At 39.8% G+C, this 21,324-nt stretch overlaps 1 protein-coding gene across 2 annotated transcripts in view; it reads right to left on the minus strand.

Annotated features, from left to right (window-relative positions):
• The window catches only part of ipo11 (importin 11), a 61,598-nt gene that overhangs the window by 16,137 nt on the left and 24,137 nt on the right, over positions 1–21,324 (minus strand). For both annotated transcript variants that reach the window (XM_003974796.3, XM_011615597.2), the window contains 12 exons: positions 18,876–19,002; positions 15,226–15,259; positions 14,996–15,036; positions 14,784–14,900; positions 13,671–13,784; positions 10,553–10,668; positions 8,854–8,930; positions 3,246–3,325; positions 3,077–3,157; positions 1,706–1,801; positions 1,380–1,493; positions 160–281 (listed from right to left, as the gene is read on the minus strand). In XM_003974796.3, coding sequence (XP_003974845.1) covers positions 160–281; positions 1,380–1,493; positions 1,706–1,801; positions 3,077–3,157; positions 3,246–3,325; positions 8,854–8,930; positions 10,553–10,668; positions 13,671–13,784; positions 14,784–14,900; positions 14,996–15,036; positions 15,226–15,259; positions 18,876–19,002 — 1,119 coding nt within the window. The remainder of the gene's footprint in view (positions 1–159; positions 282–1,379; positions 1,494–1,705; positions 1,802–3,076; positions 3,158–3,245; positions 3,326–8,853; positions 8,931–10,552; positions 10,669–13,670; positions 13,785–14,783; positions 14,901–14,995; positions 15,037–15,225; positions 15,260–18,875; positions 19,003–21,324) is intronic.

Here is a 21,324-nt window from a genome sequence, read left to right on the forward strand (position 1 = left end):
TGGGGGTCAGAGTTTGAAGTGCCTTCAATCAGCTTCAGCTGATGGCCGCGCTACCTTCTGAGCAACACGCGCAAACAAGCGGGAGAAAAATCGGATAGTACATCATCAAACACCTTAAATAAAACAGAATCTGAACTGCGGGAATGAACGTGCTCTCACCTGTTGTCAGACGGTAGGAGGGAAAGCAAGGCGAGCGCTGACAGCTTTCTCCTCTCAGGCTGAGTAATGTTGTCCATGCGGTCCACCCACATTTCTATCACGCTGCCCAACAACTGGTCCATCTGATGAGATGTCATGGGTGATGTGGAGAAGAGATGGATAGTAAGAGGAGTTGTGATTTTTTTTTTTTTTTGGGGGGGGGGGGGGGGGGGGGGGGGTCTGTCTTCATCAGAATTCACAATAGCAAGACACATCTAGTGCTGAGTATTATTCCCAAGAAGTCTACTGTGAGAAAACCCTCACACCTTAGCTCTTCTGTCATAATGAAATCTCTTGAGAAGCTTGTCCTGGCTGACCTGAGCTGACAGGTCTATGCCTTTCACGGAATGTGAATTGCCTTGGTTGAGGGGAGTGCAGTCATTTAAAAAAAACAAAAAAACAAAAAAGTATTTCTCCTGTTATTACGGCTCATCAGGTGGTGTTGTCCTTCTTGAGGGCAAAATGGAGGAAGAAATTACAACAAGGTGATGTTCAAGAAGGCCTTTCAAAGATTTATCTTCCAGAGACCCTGTGAGAGATCTTTACACATCCTCTATCAGGGAAACGTGGCTTTGTTTTTTTACTCTGCTTTCCTGGCAAACAGCATTTGTACTGATGTAAAACCGAAAAACGAAGCAACACGCTGATCATAATAATTGGCTGTGTGACTGGTATGAAGCAGCACGCATTCTCAAAACACAAACAGACCAAGTCCAGTTGGGCGATTCCCAAATAAGCAAGAAGACGTAACACCACACGTAACACCAGCCTCGAGTAAAGACAGACGTACAGCTGGATAATATAAAACCCAGATGACGTTTGATTAAATGGTCTGTTAACCATAAAAGTTAATGGTGTCAGCAACAACTCAAATTACAGTGTAGCAATTTTATATAAATGCAAAGAAATGAACAAGAATAATGACTTATTCATCCCTCTGCTTTCTCTTCAATAATCACCAAAGGTAATACAATGGTACTGGAGCCTTTCATTAATCCAAATTGTGTTAGAAATAGCAAAATAAATGACAAAGACTTCACTTTGAAAATTTCAAATATTATACCATTTTGATTTCTTCTCATTCAGAATAAGCCAAGTCACCTTTCAAAGGGATCTTTGTAGCTCTCGCTCTCAGTTTTCAAAGTGATCAGACAGGAAATAGAGACAGAGGAGAGACTCACCTCCTGGTTACACTCAGATGCCATCTGAGTGAGCAGGGATGAAAAGAAAGTGGAGTTCTGAAGCAGAACCCGGCCCATAATTCCCAGGTAGGTGGACATCACCACAGGATATCGCTGCGGGCACACAATGTGAGGAACCAAACAATTATATAACTTCAATTACACTGAACAGCCAATAGATGTCATTATCTTCTCTCCATATAATTACAATATCGTAAAGAAGAATAAACTGTAAGAATAGACTGGACAATTATCGGTGGCATTTAATCATTTGTGTTTTAATATATCCAGTTCAGATCAAGCTGAGATGTTCCGGTTAAACTCACCTCCCCGTCTACAATACCTCTGAAGACAGCAGGGAGCAGAGGCTGAAACATGTGGGCCCCCAGCACAGGGCTAACCTTCAGAGCTATTTCCACAACCTGTAAGCACATGAGATGCATGTTAAGGCACAATTCACACAGATGAAGAACTGGCTACAGCAGCCAAAAAGTCTCAATCAATACAAGACCTACATTGTGAGGTGAAAATCAGAACTCCTTAAAATTAAATCAATAAACTTTCCCCACTAAGGTAATCTGGATGAGTTCTCTTTGAACTGTAAAAAGTCCAGCTGCCTGTGAAAATGAGTGTTCAAGTGGGAGGAATGATCTTAATTTTTTAGACAACTGTGACGATAAAGAAGATGCAAAGCCAGAGCTCGAGTTAAGTCTCAGCACAAATGTTCTATACTGCAAATAACAAGAAGGAATAAAAACACACAGGACTTAATCAAACCCTCAGCTCATTTAAACACCCTTTTTTTTAAAAATAAAAGAATCAAAACGAATGTGAGAATTTGCAGCTGTTTTATCTGCTCTTCCCAGAGTGGTGAGCGGCTGTTTCACTGTTGTGTAGGTTGTCAGGGTTGTTGTTTATCAGCTCTCATTTCACAGAACTGGGGATTAGCGCAGCCAGATGTGCTGTAATGCCACTAAGCTTTCTGTGGTAGAAGCTCTTATGTCTATTCCATCCAGCATATACAAAACAACTGAACAGGGACACAGGAAGACAATTCTCCTCTTTTAACCATCACAACAGATTTGGAAACAAGAATATCACATTAGCTGTTTAGCAATAATAGTCATTTTAACCTTGCTCCCAAATTACACAGGCACAAATGGAAAATTCACCAACAAGCTGTGCCGTGGGCAGCTGCCAGGGTCCCTCCTGCACTAGTAAATGATGTGTTTACTACTGTTTTTGCACGTGATTAACAGAGATGTCAATTCATGTGAAAGATGTCAGCATTAGCCCTAACAGTAGCAATACCTTATCACAGAGACAGCAAAAGCATGAGCGGCCTATACGGAAGCGTGGAACTTGGAAGTACGTGGAAGTACACATTGTGGACAGAGAAAACCAGTGGTTTGAGAGGGGGGGGGGGGGGGGGTAAAGAAACTCTTTGTTAAATTGAAACATCCGACTCTAAAAAGCAGGTGGTGGCCTTGGGCACAACTATCTGCCCATCGCAGTGCAGCCAGTCACAGCTTCAAGAGACAATCCGAACTTTGCTTAAAAACTTCTGACTCAAATCAGTTAATCATTGAAGAAGCTTTGGGGTTGAAAGATGAATAAACGTCCAGGAGTAAGAGTAATAATAATAATACAGTATAATAGGGTGTTATTTTGACTGTGATATTCACTTTAGACAGTACCTTCAGAACTTGGACCTGCCCCTCGTTTGTGATGTCTTTTAGCAAATCACAGAAGGAGCGACACAAAGACTCTGCATAGTTCTGTGGGGGGGGGGGCAAAACATATATTTACATAACCAACAGAAAAAGGGGAAAATTATACACAATTTCAATAATTTGAGTGTCTCACCTGTAGGAAATCTGTGGCGGACAAGTATAAATAGGCATTAACAATCTGAAAGCAGGTGCGCAGGTTTTCGGAGCTTAACTCTGGAACAGAAAAAACAATGAAAATCTTTACTACAAGTAAAAATATAAGCAAAAAGAAGTGGAAACAAGCCTTAAAGGGAACAAGTTTAGGCATACTGGCACTAATCAATATCATGTGAAAGTGAAGAGAGTGATGCCATCTGTCTGCAGTACATACATATAAAACCTGCAAGTAGAATGCTAAGTAATAATTCTAAGTTCATATAAACACATTTCAGGGCACCAGTGGTGGGTCAGTGAGTCCAGGAGGATCCAAGAAGGAAGGCACCCCAAGACTTCTGTGTAATTTTCTAACATTGCGTTATTTTTAAGTGTTGTGAATTGAGACATGTTGGATTCATGATGACCTGAAGTCCACTGAATAGCATGAGGAAGATCAATCAGGGACAGTGGGGCAAAGTGCTATGGCCAAATGCCACCTGGAGCTGGATCTCACTACTATACCTACACATTATTTCTCAGTCCTGCTCGGTGTGTAATTCCCTGCTGCTGCCTGTGAGATCAGTGGCTAACAGAGTTAATTCAGCAGCTGTACTGCCAGCTGTGGCCTCTTCCAGACCTGGACCTCTCGAAACCCTGACATCCGTGGTATTATTTTCTCGTACAAAGAACAAAGCTCTATGAGATTCTTGACAACAAAAGATTCCACGGGGCAGCAGAACCACCCGGATATTTTAGATTTGACCACGGTGTGCATTTGAATTCTCACAGTGAGCCTGCCAGGCTGAGACCAATGACCTGCTTCACCAATGGGACCTGGAAATGTTTGTTTTCACTTTGGTGATACCTGCTCTAATTTGAGCTGTTGAATAAAGTTGCTTTTACCCCATAAGGTAAGAGGAAGTGGTTTAGTTAGGCATTCAAAATACACTACATGATGGTACTCCTCTTAATACACAGCTAACAGGCTGTTCACATGCACACTCAGCATTTTATTAATAGTCATAGAGCACTAGTCATGAAATGTGACAAACTGAGGTTAGGCTGCTGTATGCAAAGAGGTTTGGACCCGATACATCTTTCAACATCTCCTTCCATCACTGATGCAAATGAACAAAATGGCCATGTGTTCTTTTAGCAATGAAAACACTGCCAAAACGGCACTCCAAATGCTTCATGAAAATACATTTCACAATGTTCCAATTATCCTTACAGCTTTTCTACTAACCGGTAGAGCTGGGAGGTACATTTTCTGAAGCTCGACATCTGCAGCAATATAACAACATGACAAATTACAGCCTTGTGGGTGTTACAGGATTACTACAAGGTGTTATGAGTGACCTTTTGTTCTTTATAGCTCATCTCCCATCTAAAAAAAAAGGAAATACAGCACATAGGAAAAGGATAGATAAGAACCTCATATGCTCAAGTTACCAACCCCCTCTGATGAATTAATTCAATAAGAATTTAAATGACTTAACTAAGCATTGTGTAAGGCTGTGTAATTAAATATATTAAATTTGGGATGAAGATATATCATGACACGTCATATTGCCTTGCATTTAAAAAATGTTCAGAATGCAATACTAACTAGGATCATTTCTTGAAGTTCCGCCCGAAAATCTCCAGCATTGTTGAGTATTTATCTAAAATAGAAACGTGCTGATACCGTACTTTCTTTAGGTGTCAGTCAGGGTTGATAAAAGTTTGATATGTGGTGTGGAAAAAAAGCATGGTGATACATGGTGTGTTGTTCAGAACATTTAATTCTAAAGAGCATTTGCGGAGACTTACTGAAACATGGGATTGTAATATACCCAGAAATATTTGATGATATTCGTTTAAGGGTGTATTCCAACAGTCCATCCAGCTGCTACAGCTTTATCCCTTCGTGGGGGTCGTGGAGGGGCCTGAGCCTATCTCAGCTCCATCCAGGCAACAGGCAGAGTACAACCTGGATAAGTCGCCAGCTCACGTAGAGGACAAACAACAGTTCACACTCACATTCACAATTTAGAGTTGCCAATTCACCTATCAACAAACGTCTTTTGGTTGCAGGAGGAAGCCAAAGCGCCAGCCAAAGCACCTCCATCACTTTCTCACGATAATCACCGACATGCCAACATGAAAAACTTTCCTTCCGCTCTATCACATTGTCAACGCAACATATTTAGCTGAAATATGCCCCAGTTTGGGGAATAGTGGCATTGAGACAGGACGCAGCAAGAGTGCAACAATTTAACCACGGCAAGGCCCTTGACATTCTAATTAGGGATTTTGCTGCTCCAGTTTAGCAGTGATGGAGCAGGGCTCTTTATCAGGCAGCCCAGGCCATGCACCTGGCAAGCTGTGACAGCAAACAGAGCCAGACTCTCAATGCCCCGCGTCCCCTCTTAAGCTCTCCTCATACTAAATAAATGTTGTCGTGAAAAGCAGCCAAAGAGGATGACAGGCCAGCATTTGATGACAAAAGGCAACTGGCAAGTAATAAAAACTTTCTCCAAATTAAATACTTGGCAACTGATGTAAACAAATGCATGAGAGCTAAATTTGAATATGTATCTGCTGTAGTTGTGCTTTTAAAAAGCGGGGGAATGTATTGCTAATAGCATATTAATTACATTCAATGTTACTGAGGATCATGAGGATAACATGTTATATCAGTATGAAAGAGAAGGAAGAAAACAAAATATTCGTGAGAAAACAGCTGGTGAAAAATTCCAAAATAAGGAGGTGTGTTAATAGGTTCATTCAAGAACACTTGTCCAAGTTTTTTCTTTTATTTTTTAAAAAGACATGAAACAGCAGTTAAATTATAACTAAACAACTGTAATATGTCCTCAGTCACATCAATGTTTGCTTTCAAATCTGTTTCTGGGGAACTGTCTGTTGATTATATCTTTGCTTTACTCTGTCACACAGTGGACTATAATGTCTCCACCTGTAAAGCCAAAAATAAACGTATTACTTTGGTAATAAAATAGGAAACAGAATCGGCCTATTTTCCATGGTGGCATGCAGACCATGAGTGTATGAGCACACTACAATGTGTTATTAGTAAATTATTTAACAAAGATTTGTAATAATTTATGTTAAGTTGGGAATATTCTCCATCACTTGTGGACTGATGACTATTTATTGTCACCTATTTTTTAACAAATAAACTCAGACAGCCTGGGACTTCTATGTAACCCACCATTGTAAACCTTCACTGTAAACCAGTAGATATTCCCATTAGCACGCCCCGAACGACTATGTGCTATGTATTCCATAGGTACGTCTTTGTGCTTCCACGAGTAAACCAGTCACATAAAATCTCCTGGTGAGGGACCACCAGATGTGTAAAGCACACCCACGCTACATTAAGGCAATTGATCTTGGAACCGCATCTCTGGCTGTAGCGGCCGAGACCTTCACCAAATTTACGGTGACAGCATGATGAACGACAAAAAACATGGCGACCCGTTTGTTTGTGAAATGGGGGCGATGCCATGAATCAACAACGTAACTGACAGTTTAATGGGAGGCAACCTGACCAACATAACCCGTCCTCTCGCAGAAACACAAAACACATAGAACAGGGACTGAGGTGTAGAGCTTAAACTTAACAAAAGCATCAACTTAGCAAATATATTTTAAAAAAATGCTCAACATAAAGATAACCCATAACTTTTGCAATGGTGAGGTCTGTTTTACTGGTCTGCAAAAGAGCAGGAAACAGTATAATGCTGTCAGTATCACAGGTGTGGAAGATCTTTGTACAGCCTGTTAATTAATCATGTTTTCTGATTACTGGAACAACCTGCAGATTCATACAGTATGATACTAAAGCACCATTCACCTGTTCTCGGTATAAAAGAAGAATTACAGGGGAGCCAACAGAGACGCTAAAGAACTGCGTAAAGCTGTCTCAAAAGGTAATAAACTAAAACATTACTAAAAACATTCAGTGTCAATAGCAAAAGATGGCAGTAAAAAGGATATAGCCAAGTGACCCTTCTTTGAAAGCATCAGATGATCCACCGAAGATCTACAATAACCTCCCGCTTGATAGCGAAGCCTCCCAATGGCTGAGCCGTGGAAGCCGATGTGTGATGCATGCACTGGGGAACTGGCTCAGTTGGGGCAATCAATGTTCCATTAAGAGAAAGATGTGTAAAGTATACTCTCAGGATTTGTCAATAGGATTTAATTAGTCCCCCTTCATGACTTCCTCATTCCACTGAAATAATAATAGTCAGTTGAGACGCAGGCAATGTAGTGAGCAATAGCCTGAAAAATTTGGGTGACACCTCCAATAAGTCATGGGTCAGACTACATGATGCTGAATTACATTTTGGAGCAAGAAGTTCAGCAATCTATCTTCAAAATGTCACAGTAGTGAACTATCCTCTTATATCATTCAATGGGGTTTTTTAGGCAATTCAGCTGCCCAAGTGGTCCTGAATGACGCCAACCAACCTGGACTGTGTAGAGTTAATAACATTTTCTATTATCAGTTAACTGTTACATTCAAACTGCAAGGAGAGAAAGAGGAATCCATTTTATTCAACTGCCCAGATCAAAACACCGCCCATCAACATGTATCATTTTTAGCCGCTGCTTCCTGCTTATTTTTCAAAAACCTTCCCCTTGCTTTTTTAATTCTCTCCTCCCCATCCAATAAAACATTTAATCTCTGCCAAGAATTCTACCGCTACATTGTAAACAACTGGTATAATGTGATAGAGCATTTTATGGCGTCAAAAGGGCTGCAAGTTGTGTTGGTCCAAATCAATACTCTTCAGTATCACACTGAAGGCCACACGCGCACGCACACACAACACACACCTTTGTACACTACTTAACACATTCCAATTCTCCAGGCCTGTGATAAATCATCTGGCCAGGTCCATTCAATCTGCCACCACTCACAGTTATCTACAGTTGCAGGTCCGAATGCCTGGAAGCTACTGCAAAGCCATATGATCATTGTAAGGCATAGAATATAGAGGAAAACCTATGAAATTTAAGGTTGTCTCCATGGATTGCATCAATTTTATCTTGTGTATGCCCAGATTTCTTTTTTGAGTTTAAAAACATTTGATCCTTTAGAGGTAGATTTTCTCTCTCTCTCATTGAAATGCAAATACCCTGTTGATGTCATATCTTACCACAACAACTCCTTCTGATACACCAGATGGTAATCGGTCACAAGATAAACACTGCTTTAAATGCTCACCATATCGAGACAACAGAGGCAGAGTACATCCATTTTTAGGGACTTGATGGGATTTGAACTGACAATTTTTACATCCAGTCCAAGTCATGGAATAAGTTGTAATTTGGGGTGATTAAATGGAGGAGAAGTAATCTTATCAGAGCTAAAAGTCTTAATCCATAAAATGCTTTTATGGTTTCATTAAGACAAAATATGCCAACTCATCAGTTAAACATAGTGGAGGCAAAAATGGAGCAAAGCCGTTTGCTAATGATGCGAATTCTGTGATAAATAAGGTGAATTTGGAACTGCGGCAAAATCTGTGTCACAATTCTCACAGAATTTAGAGGAAAAAACATAACCATGCACACAATTCATACAAATTTACCTAACAAAGCTGACATGTTCTGGAAAATTCGGAGCAGCTCGGGGGTGATGGCTGGGCTATTCTCCAAAGTCACCAACCTGGAAGATGATAGGAAGAGAGGGGAGGGAAAAGAATAAATGGGAAAAAGCAAAACCAGAAAATATAAATTGGTGGAAGCAGTGACCAAAGAAATAATAATAATAAAAACAATGTGGACAAAAAGGGTTTTAAAGCATCCAAGACATAACATGTGGGGAAAAAAGGGGCATTAAAGTTAAAGTTCTGAAAATACAGGGAAATATTATATAAATATTTGGAGTTTAGTATCCAGTCAATGGCACCAGTGCCTCCTGGAAATTGTGGAGAGTAAAAACAACACATCGTAATCAAGGTTACTAAAATTACACCAGTTTTAAAATTGGAAAATCCTTTGAAGCTTATAAGAAATGCTCAGCAGATGGAAAAACCAAAACAAGGAAATGAGACCTGAATGACTGATAAATATGCATAAAAAATAAGAAAAAAGCAAAATAGAGATTGAGACACAGAAGCAGAGACAGTGGAGAGAGAATGACTTTGTAAATATAACCAGATGTTTAGGGCACTGCTGTTAATCTGGTATGGATACAAATGTGACAGGGAAAATAGGCGTGTGGCCTTGGATGACAGGCAAACTTGTATATTATTAGCTGGTAGAAAAGTAAGATGAAGAGGAAGACTCTTGAGATAGCTTTAAGTGACATGCACCCAAAAAAACAACATAAAATGCAAGCTCACATCAATTTCCAAGCGCTTCATCTCCCTTCCAGTGACTCTCAGAATAAAACTTCAGAATACACCCCTTTACCGCTACTTTTCTGCAGAGTCTGGCTTCTAAAAATATTCTCAAAGGATGTTATGCTGATGAGTGATGTGGCAAAAGAAGAATAGGAGCGGTAGAGCGACAGAAATAAGGAGAAAAGAATGTAATAAAGACAACTATGAAGTGTGGGTGTATGTCAGAGTGATCTGAAGTGTGAGGGTGGAAATTGGATCAGCCGGCGTTGCCAGAAGGCACAGGTACATCTCAAAAATTAGAATATCATGAAAAAATTTACTTAATTTAAAAAGTGAAATCCACATATTCATAGAATCATTACACACAAGAGTGAAATAGGTCACGATTTTATTTCTTGACACTTTGTGGCTTACAGATAATGAAACCCCAAAAAAATCAGTGACTTGGAAAAGGTTAAAGTCACGGTGTCACATCCTAATAAACGAGTTAACCCAAAACCTGCAAAGGTTTCCTGCGTATTTAAACGGTCTCAGTCTGGGTCAGGTGCCAGGTCAGCTCCTGGTGTTGGTCCACTGCGTTCTCTGAAGTCAACACAGATTCAACTGAGGACACGTGCTTCCCCCTGCCGACAAGCTTTTTACGGAGATGCTTCAGTGTCCAGCAGGACTTGGTTCCTTCTGGTCCTCAAGGCTGCTCTCAGAGTGACCCGAGCTTCCATTACCCCCAAGTAGTACCACTGGCTGATCATCAAATTTTCAAAAAAATAAAAATTTGAAATATTTCACTCTATGTGTAATGAATCTATATAATATGTGGGTTTTTCTTTCTAAATAAGCGACAAAAAATAAATAACCTTTTCATGACATTCAAATTTTGTATGTTTCAAGGTCTTTTGGTTCTTCTGCTTTTGTGTGACTGTGCAGCTAATGTATGGATTCATACCAAAGCTCTAATCCGTCCTCCAGCAAATACACATGCGGGGGCTGGGAAACATCAGTGCTCAGCTGGATGACAGGCAGAAGGAAGGGGTAAAGATTCTTACTCTCTGCTCCGAGACCCTGTGAGAACACAAAGACAGCAGAACATCAAGGCCCAGTTGGGGGGGAAAAAAACCACAGTTCCCTCTTCAAAGCATTGTGTCGTCAGATGAGAGCTCAGCTTGTGGGCTGTAGGATGCTTCATGCACTATCGTAAACTATAAAGTTACACGCCAGCCCCTTTCTGTACTTCTATTGATCCGCTTTCAAAGCGGCGCATTTACTCCTCTACGCCTTCCGACACGGGGCCCAGCTGGAACATTCACGGGGCTTTTAAACCGACACGGTCGCCAGGTGGTTCAAGCATCAACAAAATGACACGTTTCAATTACATGAACGGCACATGCACTCACCGCAGACTTCGGCTCCCTCGTTATTTATGAAATGAAACCTTTGGCCGGACTTTGTGATGTTCAAGAATGAAACAGAGCAGTGAGGAAACAGCTCTCCAACCATTGAGTGCAGAGGGACCCTCGCTGAGCAATATTGCTGTGGCACAACAGTCCAAGGCAGAACCACTCCAATAACAATAAATAAGAGGCATTCAAGAGATAATAACTATTTACCATCACAATAAGGCTCTCTTTAACTCTGGAGTATGCTTGTATCAGCTGCAGCTATATCAAGTGATCTTCTAAGACACTTTAAAAACTATTAGCAGCAGCAATGAGATAAAAATATTTTATAATAATGTTCCTAACAACTGACAACTAACTGGGCCTGGCCTTTCATATTATTGACTAAATAAACATGGTAGCAATGTAAGGATCTGACTTTTGGAACATCAGAGCAATGCTTTGTCTTTTAGCCATAAAAAATAATTTGACAGATTTGTGAACTCCACATTGGCAGCACTTTTATCACCCATTACTTCTTGTCTCAAGTGACAGACGGACATTCATTGTCCCCCCTGAGTTCTTCTGTGGCAGGAAATGAGGCGGATAAGATTTCTCCACAAGGTGATGATGGCATTTAGGACTGATGAGCTCAGAAAACGCTTCACCCTGCATTTTGTAAGTATAACAACTTAGTAATATGTATGGCATACAATGGGATATGAATAACCAGGTCTCTCTGTGGATCTTAGATCACAAACAGGAAAAGAGCCACAGCAACAATACTTAAACCCATGTAAAATTAGTTTGGCTGCAAATTCTGCTGGTGATTAACACACTTTAGTGGATGAAGGATATTTTTCATGAACATCGTCTTTCTAACATCATGTCCAGTACATCAGCAGAATTGGGGAGACTATTTCATGCAATTTAATGTATGTGTCATGGTCAGAAGTAAACAGTTTCATAGGTGACATATGGACAAGCAAGGCATGTTATAATTATCCTTTGAGAAGAATTACACCCAAGGGTGAATCATTAATAAAACACTGGAAGGACAGTATGCACAGACCTTCATATAGTTTAACACAATAAATGCCCCAGAGGCAACCAATTTTCACCATTTAACCTAAAATTACTCTTGGTCTTAACTGATTCTAAAACATTTCTTCTTGTAGTTCAGACATCGGAACATTTCTTAGCAACCACTTAAAATTTGAGAACTCCACATAACTGTGGCATCAACCTGCTAAACATTTCACCTTAGCAAATCCACTTTACAGGATGCAAGTTGTCTTTAAAATCAACTACTCAATATAGAACTCAAAGCACATGTTTCTTTCAGCTTTTTACATCAGCACCCTTGTATATGTTGAATTAAATTAGTATGCAGCTTCCTAATGTGCTAATTGACCTTACAGAAATCCTACAGTTTCATAAATTCTACAGAGGGGGTGCATCTCTATCATCTAACATTTCCTCTCCCACTGTGAGGCAATGCAGCAGCAGCAACCACATGGGGGTCTAATCTTCCTGTTGGATGAAACATGCTACTGCTGTGCTACAGGGAAGCCAGGCTTTGTTGTGTCGATTATACCCAGAAAAATATCAGTATTTTCCACAGTATACACCCCCGGACCCCCACTGTGTGGTGCTGCTTTAGCAATAGTGCAAAAGTCACTGTGCTGTGTGAAGTACTATGGATAAGTATGACTCAATACAGACTTTTAAAGATATAGCCCTTCAGGGTGCTTGTTGGTCAGCTGAGTAAAGCCTGTAAGTTGCACCATCTGGCAGAACAAAATCAAAATGTCAGAGATAAGGACCAGCAAAAATCATCCCATAGCAATACCTTTGCAATACGTAATGCGTATGCACTATGACAGGGAAAAGGCACCAGATGGCTCTGGTTGGAGGATTACAGGCTAGTTTCTCAGATACTTCTTACACCCAAGTGACTGCGAATGCTCCAAAGAGCAAACAATATATGGCCTGACATTTAATGAAAAAACACTTCTTTAAAAGTAAGTGGCACACTTTAAAGAGACTTAGGCAAATTATTAAAATTACACACTTTAAAAGCACCTGACTTTCTACACTTCAGAGCCAGACTTTTGAAACAAAGAAAATTGGGTCTGGCAGAGGATGTCCCACTGAGACATTTGGGAAGTAATGAAACGTGTGATCAACCCGGCCATAGAACCATGTGGCTAGGCCAGTAGACCCACACGTATTGCCAGATCACATGAAAAGCACCACCTGTCATATTACAGACCCCCCCCAGCGAAGTAAGCATAGTACATTTTTAATGAGGAAAAAAAAGTTCTTCAACCTACTGAGTCTTTAAATGTTACATTGGCGCAAGAGATTGAAAATATATGCTTCGACAAAAGGAAAATATACTAAGCAACTTTTGTGATACAAGCTGTGTAGGTTATTTCCACTGCAGACGTACCGATATAATGGAGCTAGTTTTTGAAACGACGTTTAACATTAATTCAAGCTTGTTTGGCCAATTGTGCGAAAACAAATTACATTCTACAAATGTAACACAATAAGAGCACACTGCTCCCCTTGCAAAGAAAACATATAATAATTACAAGTGCATTTCCAGACCAAACAGAGGAAAACACTGCAAACGTTCACTGCAAAGTCTCAGTTTTATCGCCGACATGGGTCTCTCCATACCTGCACCAGATGGATGAGCGTAGTGAGTATTGCACATCGAAGCATGTTATGCTCCTCTGACTGCTTCCACAGCAAAGGCAAGTACTGAACCAGGCAGCCTACGTATGGTCGGATCTGAACCGGAGAGAAAACAAAATGACAAATGTGAAACAACATATGATGTTGGACAGATGGAGAGTTGCTGCATCGGTTATGCAAATAGCACAAAATCAGAGTAATGTCACACAGGTTAGCTCCAGACAGACATGTCACGTTTCTCTTAGGACCGATCAGATTGCAGAAATGGATCTTGCGTCCATGCTTTTGACCTCAATTCTACCACCAAGGGGAGTGTTTTTTTTTCCTGTTTGTGTTCTCGGATCTCTTGACACAGACCAGGAACCAAAAAATGGCACAAAGCTTTAAGGGCAAGGACATATTTTTAAAACAGAACTAGGATGACAGCTATGTAATTTATGTGACAGATAGGAGCTAAATCTCATCACATCTGTCTCATGAGTGAATTCTAACTTCATTGACTGGTTTTCTTGCTGCCAAAACAAAACTGGTTAGAAAACTAATAGAACTTTCTGTTTATAGTTTATTTAGGGCCAGAAGCTGGTGAAGACTTAACCATAGTGACACATCACAAGAACGAAAGCCATTTGTGTGACAGATTTAGTCAAAGGGATCATTTGATTTAAAAAGTGGGCATAAGAGTTTGGAAAAGAGCCTGGAGCAGGTCGAAGAGAAGGTCAATTTTTTCTGCCTCAAGTCTGACTAAGTGGATTAGAATGACTTATTGAAAGCCAGTTTTAAAAAAATCCATACGGCCACACTGTAGTGGTAGAGCGACTGTATCCTCGGGTTAAAAAAGAGACAGATGATGATAAGAGGGATGACATCAGCGCAAGAGCTGCCTTTGGCTTGGTTATTTACAAGAATTTGATGTGCCATCAAGTAATCTGAAGGGAAAAAAATTCTCCCAGGCAGAGCATATGTTTTCAGCTTTTAAATTTCACCTGATGAGTCAGTAATAATGGGTAGTGGTGCATGACACAAGGCTTTGATTGGCATGCTGTAGGGAAGGTGATATTACTGTGCATTCCCCAGGTATTGCATGTGAAACCTCACCTGGATGCTGACTCTCTCGATGACGCAGGAGATGACATGGAGCACCTGCATTTTTGTGTCGCACTCCGTTACCTGCTGCAACAGCTGGAAGAGCAGCCCGAATATGGACTCCAGGTACTGGAATGGGGAAGTTCAAGTCTTGAGATTGGATGAACCATGCTGCCATTGTCATATGTTTACAGGAGAGATGGCATTAATAAAAATATACTGACCGGGAGGAACTGCTCTGTCCGGAACTCAAAGTCATCAACAGGTGACAGTGAGTTAAGCAAAAAATACATTTTAATAAAAGGATCGTCATCTTTTTGCATAAGCTTGGACTGACAAAGCGTTTGCGCTCTTAGATGCAGTAAAGCTACACAGCATAAAGGCGATAGTGTGGTGGATTTTTCTTACAAAAATAAACTACTGCAGCCACCCCGAATCACTCAAAGAAGGATATTCAGCTTCAATGTTGTTGCCGTCTCAATCCGCACCTATAGTGGAGGGAAAAGAAAAGATTAAGGGGAGAGTTAATGACATAATTCAGGCTGCACATTTTACCTCTTCGAGGAGCAGATCTGGGCTATTAGCCATTCAAAGCCACGGAAAGAGAAATACTGAGCATGTCGGGAGTTAAAATTTGAAAACAAAAAGAAGAAGAAAAATCCATAAGGAGAAGTTGACTGCCACAGCTGCACAGATAAGAATTCTGTTCACCCTCAAACAAAAGCTTAAATTACATTTTTCCTGTTATGACAGTCTGCGAAACAAGGTTTTATTATCCTCTCTCCAAGCGTGCACCTGCAGTAAGTTAGCTAAATTCAAGCTATCAAATTGTGAGGAAAAAGAAGCAATTGTTCCACTTGTAGCGATTCTAACGACGTCAGTGTGATGGAGGGGGTAACACCCGCCAGAGAGAGTGATTAGATAGAGGAGATCACAAAAGGTAAACAAATGAAGAAAAAGAAGGAGAACTCAATTATAGCCCATCTTTGTACTAAACACATTCAGAGAACGTAAGACACAAGAAAAGTCTCGTGGGCAGATTTCCAACCTGAAACAAATGCTAGAAAAGCAAGAAATTCTGTTACAACACCGAAGAGAAAGTTTTTATGTAAAAGACATCTGTGTTCCTGTAAATCGGTGAAGAAGAACTCTTTCATGAAGCATTGCTATGAATACAAACTGAACAGGAAAACCATATCAGCAACTGTTTTCTCCACGTTTCTCCTTTCAAATTCATTCATTATTAAAAAAGATGAAAACATAAAGTACATTCCAGAGGAAAAAAGTGTGTAATGATCAATATTTTATTTCCAAACCATAATTAATGCATCGGCTATGCAGCTTAGTTTCTTAAAACACAAGGTCTGATGTTCTCTTCCAGACTTTGTACTTTGGATGCTATAATTTACTTCAAAAGTGGAGCCGGCCTCATTAGAATGTTTCACCGTTCTCTGCGCATTAAACCAAGACCTAGCCGGTGTGATATCACAGCTCAACAGCTTGGACGTTTTTCGATTTCTGGGCTAATTTATTTAGTTAATAAGCAATCATCTGCCATGTCGTCAGCTCAAATCTGCTGCACTAAAAAACACACCATGTTACCACCAAAATAAGACAAACCAAAAAAGCTAATTAACTGTAATTCAACTTGGGTGTGTTGGGAATTTAAGATGAGACCTCTGAGAAGTTAATTTCCTGTGGGGGAATAAATTCATGAAATTAAGTCACATGAGACATCTTAAGGCTATTAGAATTAATTTCCAAAATCCACTTGAAGAGATGTTTCAATCTTCAGACTAGGGGCTTGAAAATAGGATTACGGCAATGGCGTGAATATAGTCCAAAAGCAAAATGAGTTTAGCCATCTTCTCTTCAAAATCACTTTAAAATAATGTGAAGTCATTAGCAAATGCAGACTGAGCTACAAATGCCCAAGGCTATTCTTTAAAATCATAAAAATTTGGAATATTTATATAAGACTAATAAGTCCAACACATTTATCAGTAATAATTTTAAAAAAAAACTAATTTCAATGCTAAGCAATGCGGAGGAGATTTAGTGCTTGAGGAAGATTAAAGGTCTCATAATAAACACGCACGGTGCCAGATTTGTCAAAACATTTGCTTCACATGAATATTTAATCTCACAGCATCTTCAATGAACACAGCCTCTGGAAACTGAATTTTAAATTCAATTGCTTAAAATTACATGAAAGTGAATGGCCAATTTGGGAAATAACACAGATGTTATTTTTTTTAAGAAATCATTAAAACGCGACTGCCTTCAGCCACCTCTAGACAAATTAACAGACATATTAACATAACATAAGTGCGCCTGTAGTAACTGGCTAACATGACTCAAAAGATTTTGAATGTTTCGTAAATGAGAAAAATTATCGCCGACGAACGCTTTCAACTCACGAGAGTCTCAGAAAAAACTATATAATTTAAGCTGAATTAAACTATCAAAAAATGCTGATGACATAAAAATCTGTAGGAGCTTTAAATAAAAAAAAGAAAAGAAAAAAGCCAGTTGCATTTGCTCGCGCTTTGGGATGAGAGCTATTCCAGGACTAAAGTCAGTGGAGTCAGTGATTGCCTGAATACTGCAGTTAGTGCACCTAAACCAAAGACACAAAATATGCAGCATTATGATTATCAGAATAAGGCATTCAAAACTGGCGTTAATGGTAAATTCAAAGAAAATTCCATCATCTCCCACTAAGATGGTAAGTAGCCTGAAGTCAGAGGGGGTTCAAATTGCCGCCGTGAATGTTTAGCCTCCATTTACAGACTGCGGGGAAAAATCAGCGAAGATGGAAGGAGGGAATGAGGCTTCAGCTTCGTGATAAATACCAATAGAATGATGATGAAAGAAGGCAGCACACGCTAAAGCTCCCAAGGGTTGGGAATACATCGTGCAGATCCGCACTTTCAATGGGGCGTAAAAAAAATAATTATAACATAACATCAGAGAAAACTCCAAAAGCACCACTGAAATTAGACCATTTAAATTACATAATTTATTATAAACGAAGGATGTAGGATGATACATGATGATGACCAGATTTGAAATTTTACATCATGCATGGAACGAACATCATCAACCGAGAAATATCCAAAACGGAAGAAAAAGCAGCATTTGATTCTATAGTTTAGAGTTCCCTTACACATCAAAGGTCTGGGCTATGAAATCAGTTTAAGCACCAAGTCTGGAACACCTGCCAATCCTATTAGGTACTGCAGCCACCAAGGTATAATTCAATGAAGCAAAAACCACTGAATTCAATTTCTGAAGCTGTATCATTACTGTGATGCTTGAGTCGAGTTGTTGTTGCGCATCTACATGTGTGTGTGTGTGTGTGTGTGTGTGTGTGTGCTTCCTCACATTTACTAAATATTATGTACCAAAATCCTCATTCTACTAGCAAAGTAGAGGCAGTTTAGTTCAAAAGATCTGTTTGAGGGTCAAGGCACCGTTCTAAGGTTGAGGTTAGCATTGGGCTTAGGTTTGTGTATTATGTCTATAAAGGTCCTGCAAACAGTGAAAAATGAAGGTGTGGGTGCTCGCAAATATAATAAGGAAAGAAGTTATGATATGATACAAGTTGGGATTTCAAGGACAAAAACCATGTTACGGTCCATGAATTTGCTGAAACACAGCTGGCAGCATAATAACTGTCATTTCACGCTGTGCTTGTTTAGCCAAATCGGCAGTTGCGTTAACGACCCATTCAGACAGTAACTCATGTAAATTTAATAACACATTTTTTATTTTATTTTTATTTTCACAATAAAAGAGATGGGAAATAGAATTTTGATTAGATTTATTTCCACATCAGGATAGCTTCATAGAATTCATCTGTGTAACAGCCAAGACAAATTTGATGTCACATTCATGGTTTGTTGTGGTAAAACTGATGTTTGATGCTATTGTTGGTCATCATGTGAGTCAAATTAGGGGGAAAATATAAAAAAGGTTATCAAGTAAACACATTAAGAAACACAAAAATAAAGGGGCAAATTGCTAGTGGATAAGAAGCCATATTATTATAAAGAAGGACTTCAGTGTAGGAGACAAAGAAACTGTCTGAAGATGCCTTACCACCAGGTCAGGATCCTGCATGAGGCTCAAGATGATCTCGTAGAGTACGGGTCGAAGGTCAGATTTGAACTTGACAGAGATCCATTGTCCTATTAGCCAAATGACTCGCCTACGAATCAGCTTGTACCTGCAGAAGAAAACAAAAGAAGCAGATTCTTCACACTGCATTTCTGTGTGTGTGTGTGGGGGGGGGGGGGGTCAGCGGCATCACGACCACTTTTGAGTTTTGACTGAAGAGTTTATTAAAGAATTTCAGCTCTTGAAGTGCAGACACACTACGATAGAGTGTGCATTCTGGTCCATTTGAAAGTACTGTATGAAGTAATCTAGGCATGAACCTCCTATTGTGACGCAGGCAGAGAAAATTAGACCATCAGACATACAAAGAGCCAATTAATACAATATAGAAAAGTCACACATAATCAGGTCGAGGTGAACACGGCTGCGGCTCATGAAGACAGAGATTGGATGTCAAAGTCCTTTGCTAGAGACATTTATTTCATTAATTGAATGACCCGTATGGTATACGAAAAAAAACAGAAAAAAACAACAAAATCACATAAATACAAAACAAGATTTCACACTGCTATAAATTAAGCATCTTTGCGATGTTGTGGCTTTAGTTGTTCTGTGATTATACTGACCCATTATGCTCTGTGAAAGCAAAGTAAAGTTCTGAGAAAATGTTAAAATGACATCTAATTATATGATCGCTGTCCTTCTATTAGATGTCCTAATTAATGCCGCTGTTCTCTCAAGCATTGAGCCTCCACCGTGTTTCAAACATAATTTGCAGTGATGAACTGAAAATGAATTGCAATTGGAATAACATCCACAATATCAGATAGAAAAAACTCTGATTGGATATTTGAATGCACGCAGGCTGAGAGAGGTGCGATATACTGTAAATTAAATCTGGGGAAAAGGGAGAATGACCCAAAGGGGGAAAGATCAGGAACTAATGGTTTATTTAGCAGTTGCTAGGAAAGCCTGATCTGAGGGTCTGAGGGTCACCTAACCATAATGAACTGGTGTAGGGTACAGACAAGGAGGGAGGTGAGGACATGGATGGTCTTGATTGATTCTCTTCAAATAAGGAAGACACCAAAGTCTTGGCCACTGTAACACAACCTAAACCTAACTGAAGCATTATCATATTATTCAAAGCATTATCTTCAGGACCATCATTTCTAAATGCAAATACAAGTGAATTCTGATTTCATTACCACCAAATTGCAGCTAACTAGTGGTTGTCACTCTAATGGCATTAAGCTGACACTTCTTGTTATTATTTATTCCACACCAATACCACCAAATATATCGATCAGATTTTGACAGTGGTCATAACATCTACAGACTCCTCTTAAAATGTCTGAATGTTTTCAGCCTTGAATGTGAACCACAGTGTCAACAATTAATTTACTGTAATTGACTTTAACTCTTTTAGAGGGGAAAATAATAAGACTTTTAATAACCTGGTTGCAAACGCATGCACTCACTTACATCAATACTTTGTTGAAGCACCTCTCAATTTTATTGCGGCTCTCTATTAACACAGCACATCGTGACTTGGCAATTTTTACTCGCTCTTCTTTGCAAAAGCGCTCAAAATCCACCAGATTGGGAGGGCCTCTCCTGTGAAGGCCTCTTCAGATCAACCCACAGATGTGCAGCTGGATGCAGCTGGACCGTTCTAAAACTTTAACCTTTTCCTGGTGACAGCACGCTTTTCTTGGGTTGGATCAATATTTTGGGGGGTTTTGTGCAGCTGAAATTTGTCTTCCTGCCCCACTTCCAATAGAAGCCTGAAGGTTAAGACTGATATACACAAGTGTTCATGAGTCCCACCACCCTGACTGAGGCTGCCGTTCCAGGTGAGGAACAGCCCAAAAGGATGACGCTGCTGCAACTACTGCCACCATACTTTACTGTGGCTCCTCGGGATGATGCACAATGTTGTTTTTGAGCCGGACACACTTTTAATAATCTTTTCTTTACTAAAAAAAGGCTTCAGCTGTGCGTCAATCAATCACATAACCCAAACATATGAAGGAATTCTGACATGGTTTCCCTTGATCTCATTTTTTATGTCGCGAAATCCTGACATTTTACCATGACTGTGTAGACATTTATTACCTTTTGACCTGCAGAAACAGTTATGACATCCCTCTGTATACTGATTTTTATCGACAGATGGAAAAAGATTAAAAAAAAATTATTTGGCAAAGTTTAGGAAGTGAGCAAAAGGTAGAAACTGTAGTATTTTATTACCAACAAAGTTTGTGATAATGGGAAGTAAAAGCACAGATGCTAGTTTAAACACAGCATGTCAGAAACTGGAACCACAGAACTCTCTGAGGCACCCCGCTGTGCGTCTCTCAGCTACTCATCTCAGCCTGTCTAGCATAATAAAAAGGTCTTAAAATGGTTAAGCCTGACAAGGACACTG

Source organism: Takifugu rubripes, chromosome 21 (assembly GCF_901000725.2).
Source record: "Takifugu rubripes chromosome 21, fTakRub1.2, whole genome shotgun sequence".
NCBI classification, from domain to species: domain Eukaryota; kingdom Metazoa; phylum Chordata; class Actinopteri; order Tetraodontiformes; family Tetraodontidae; genus Takifugu; species Takifugu rubripes.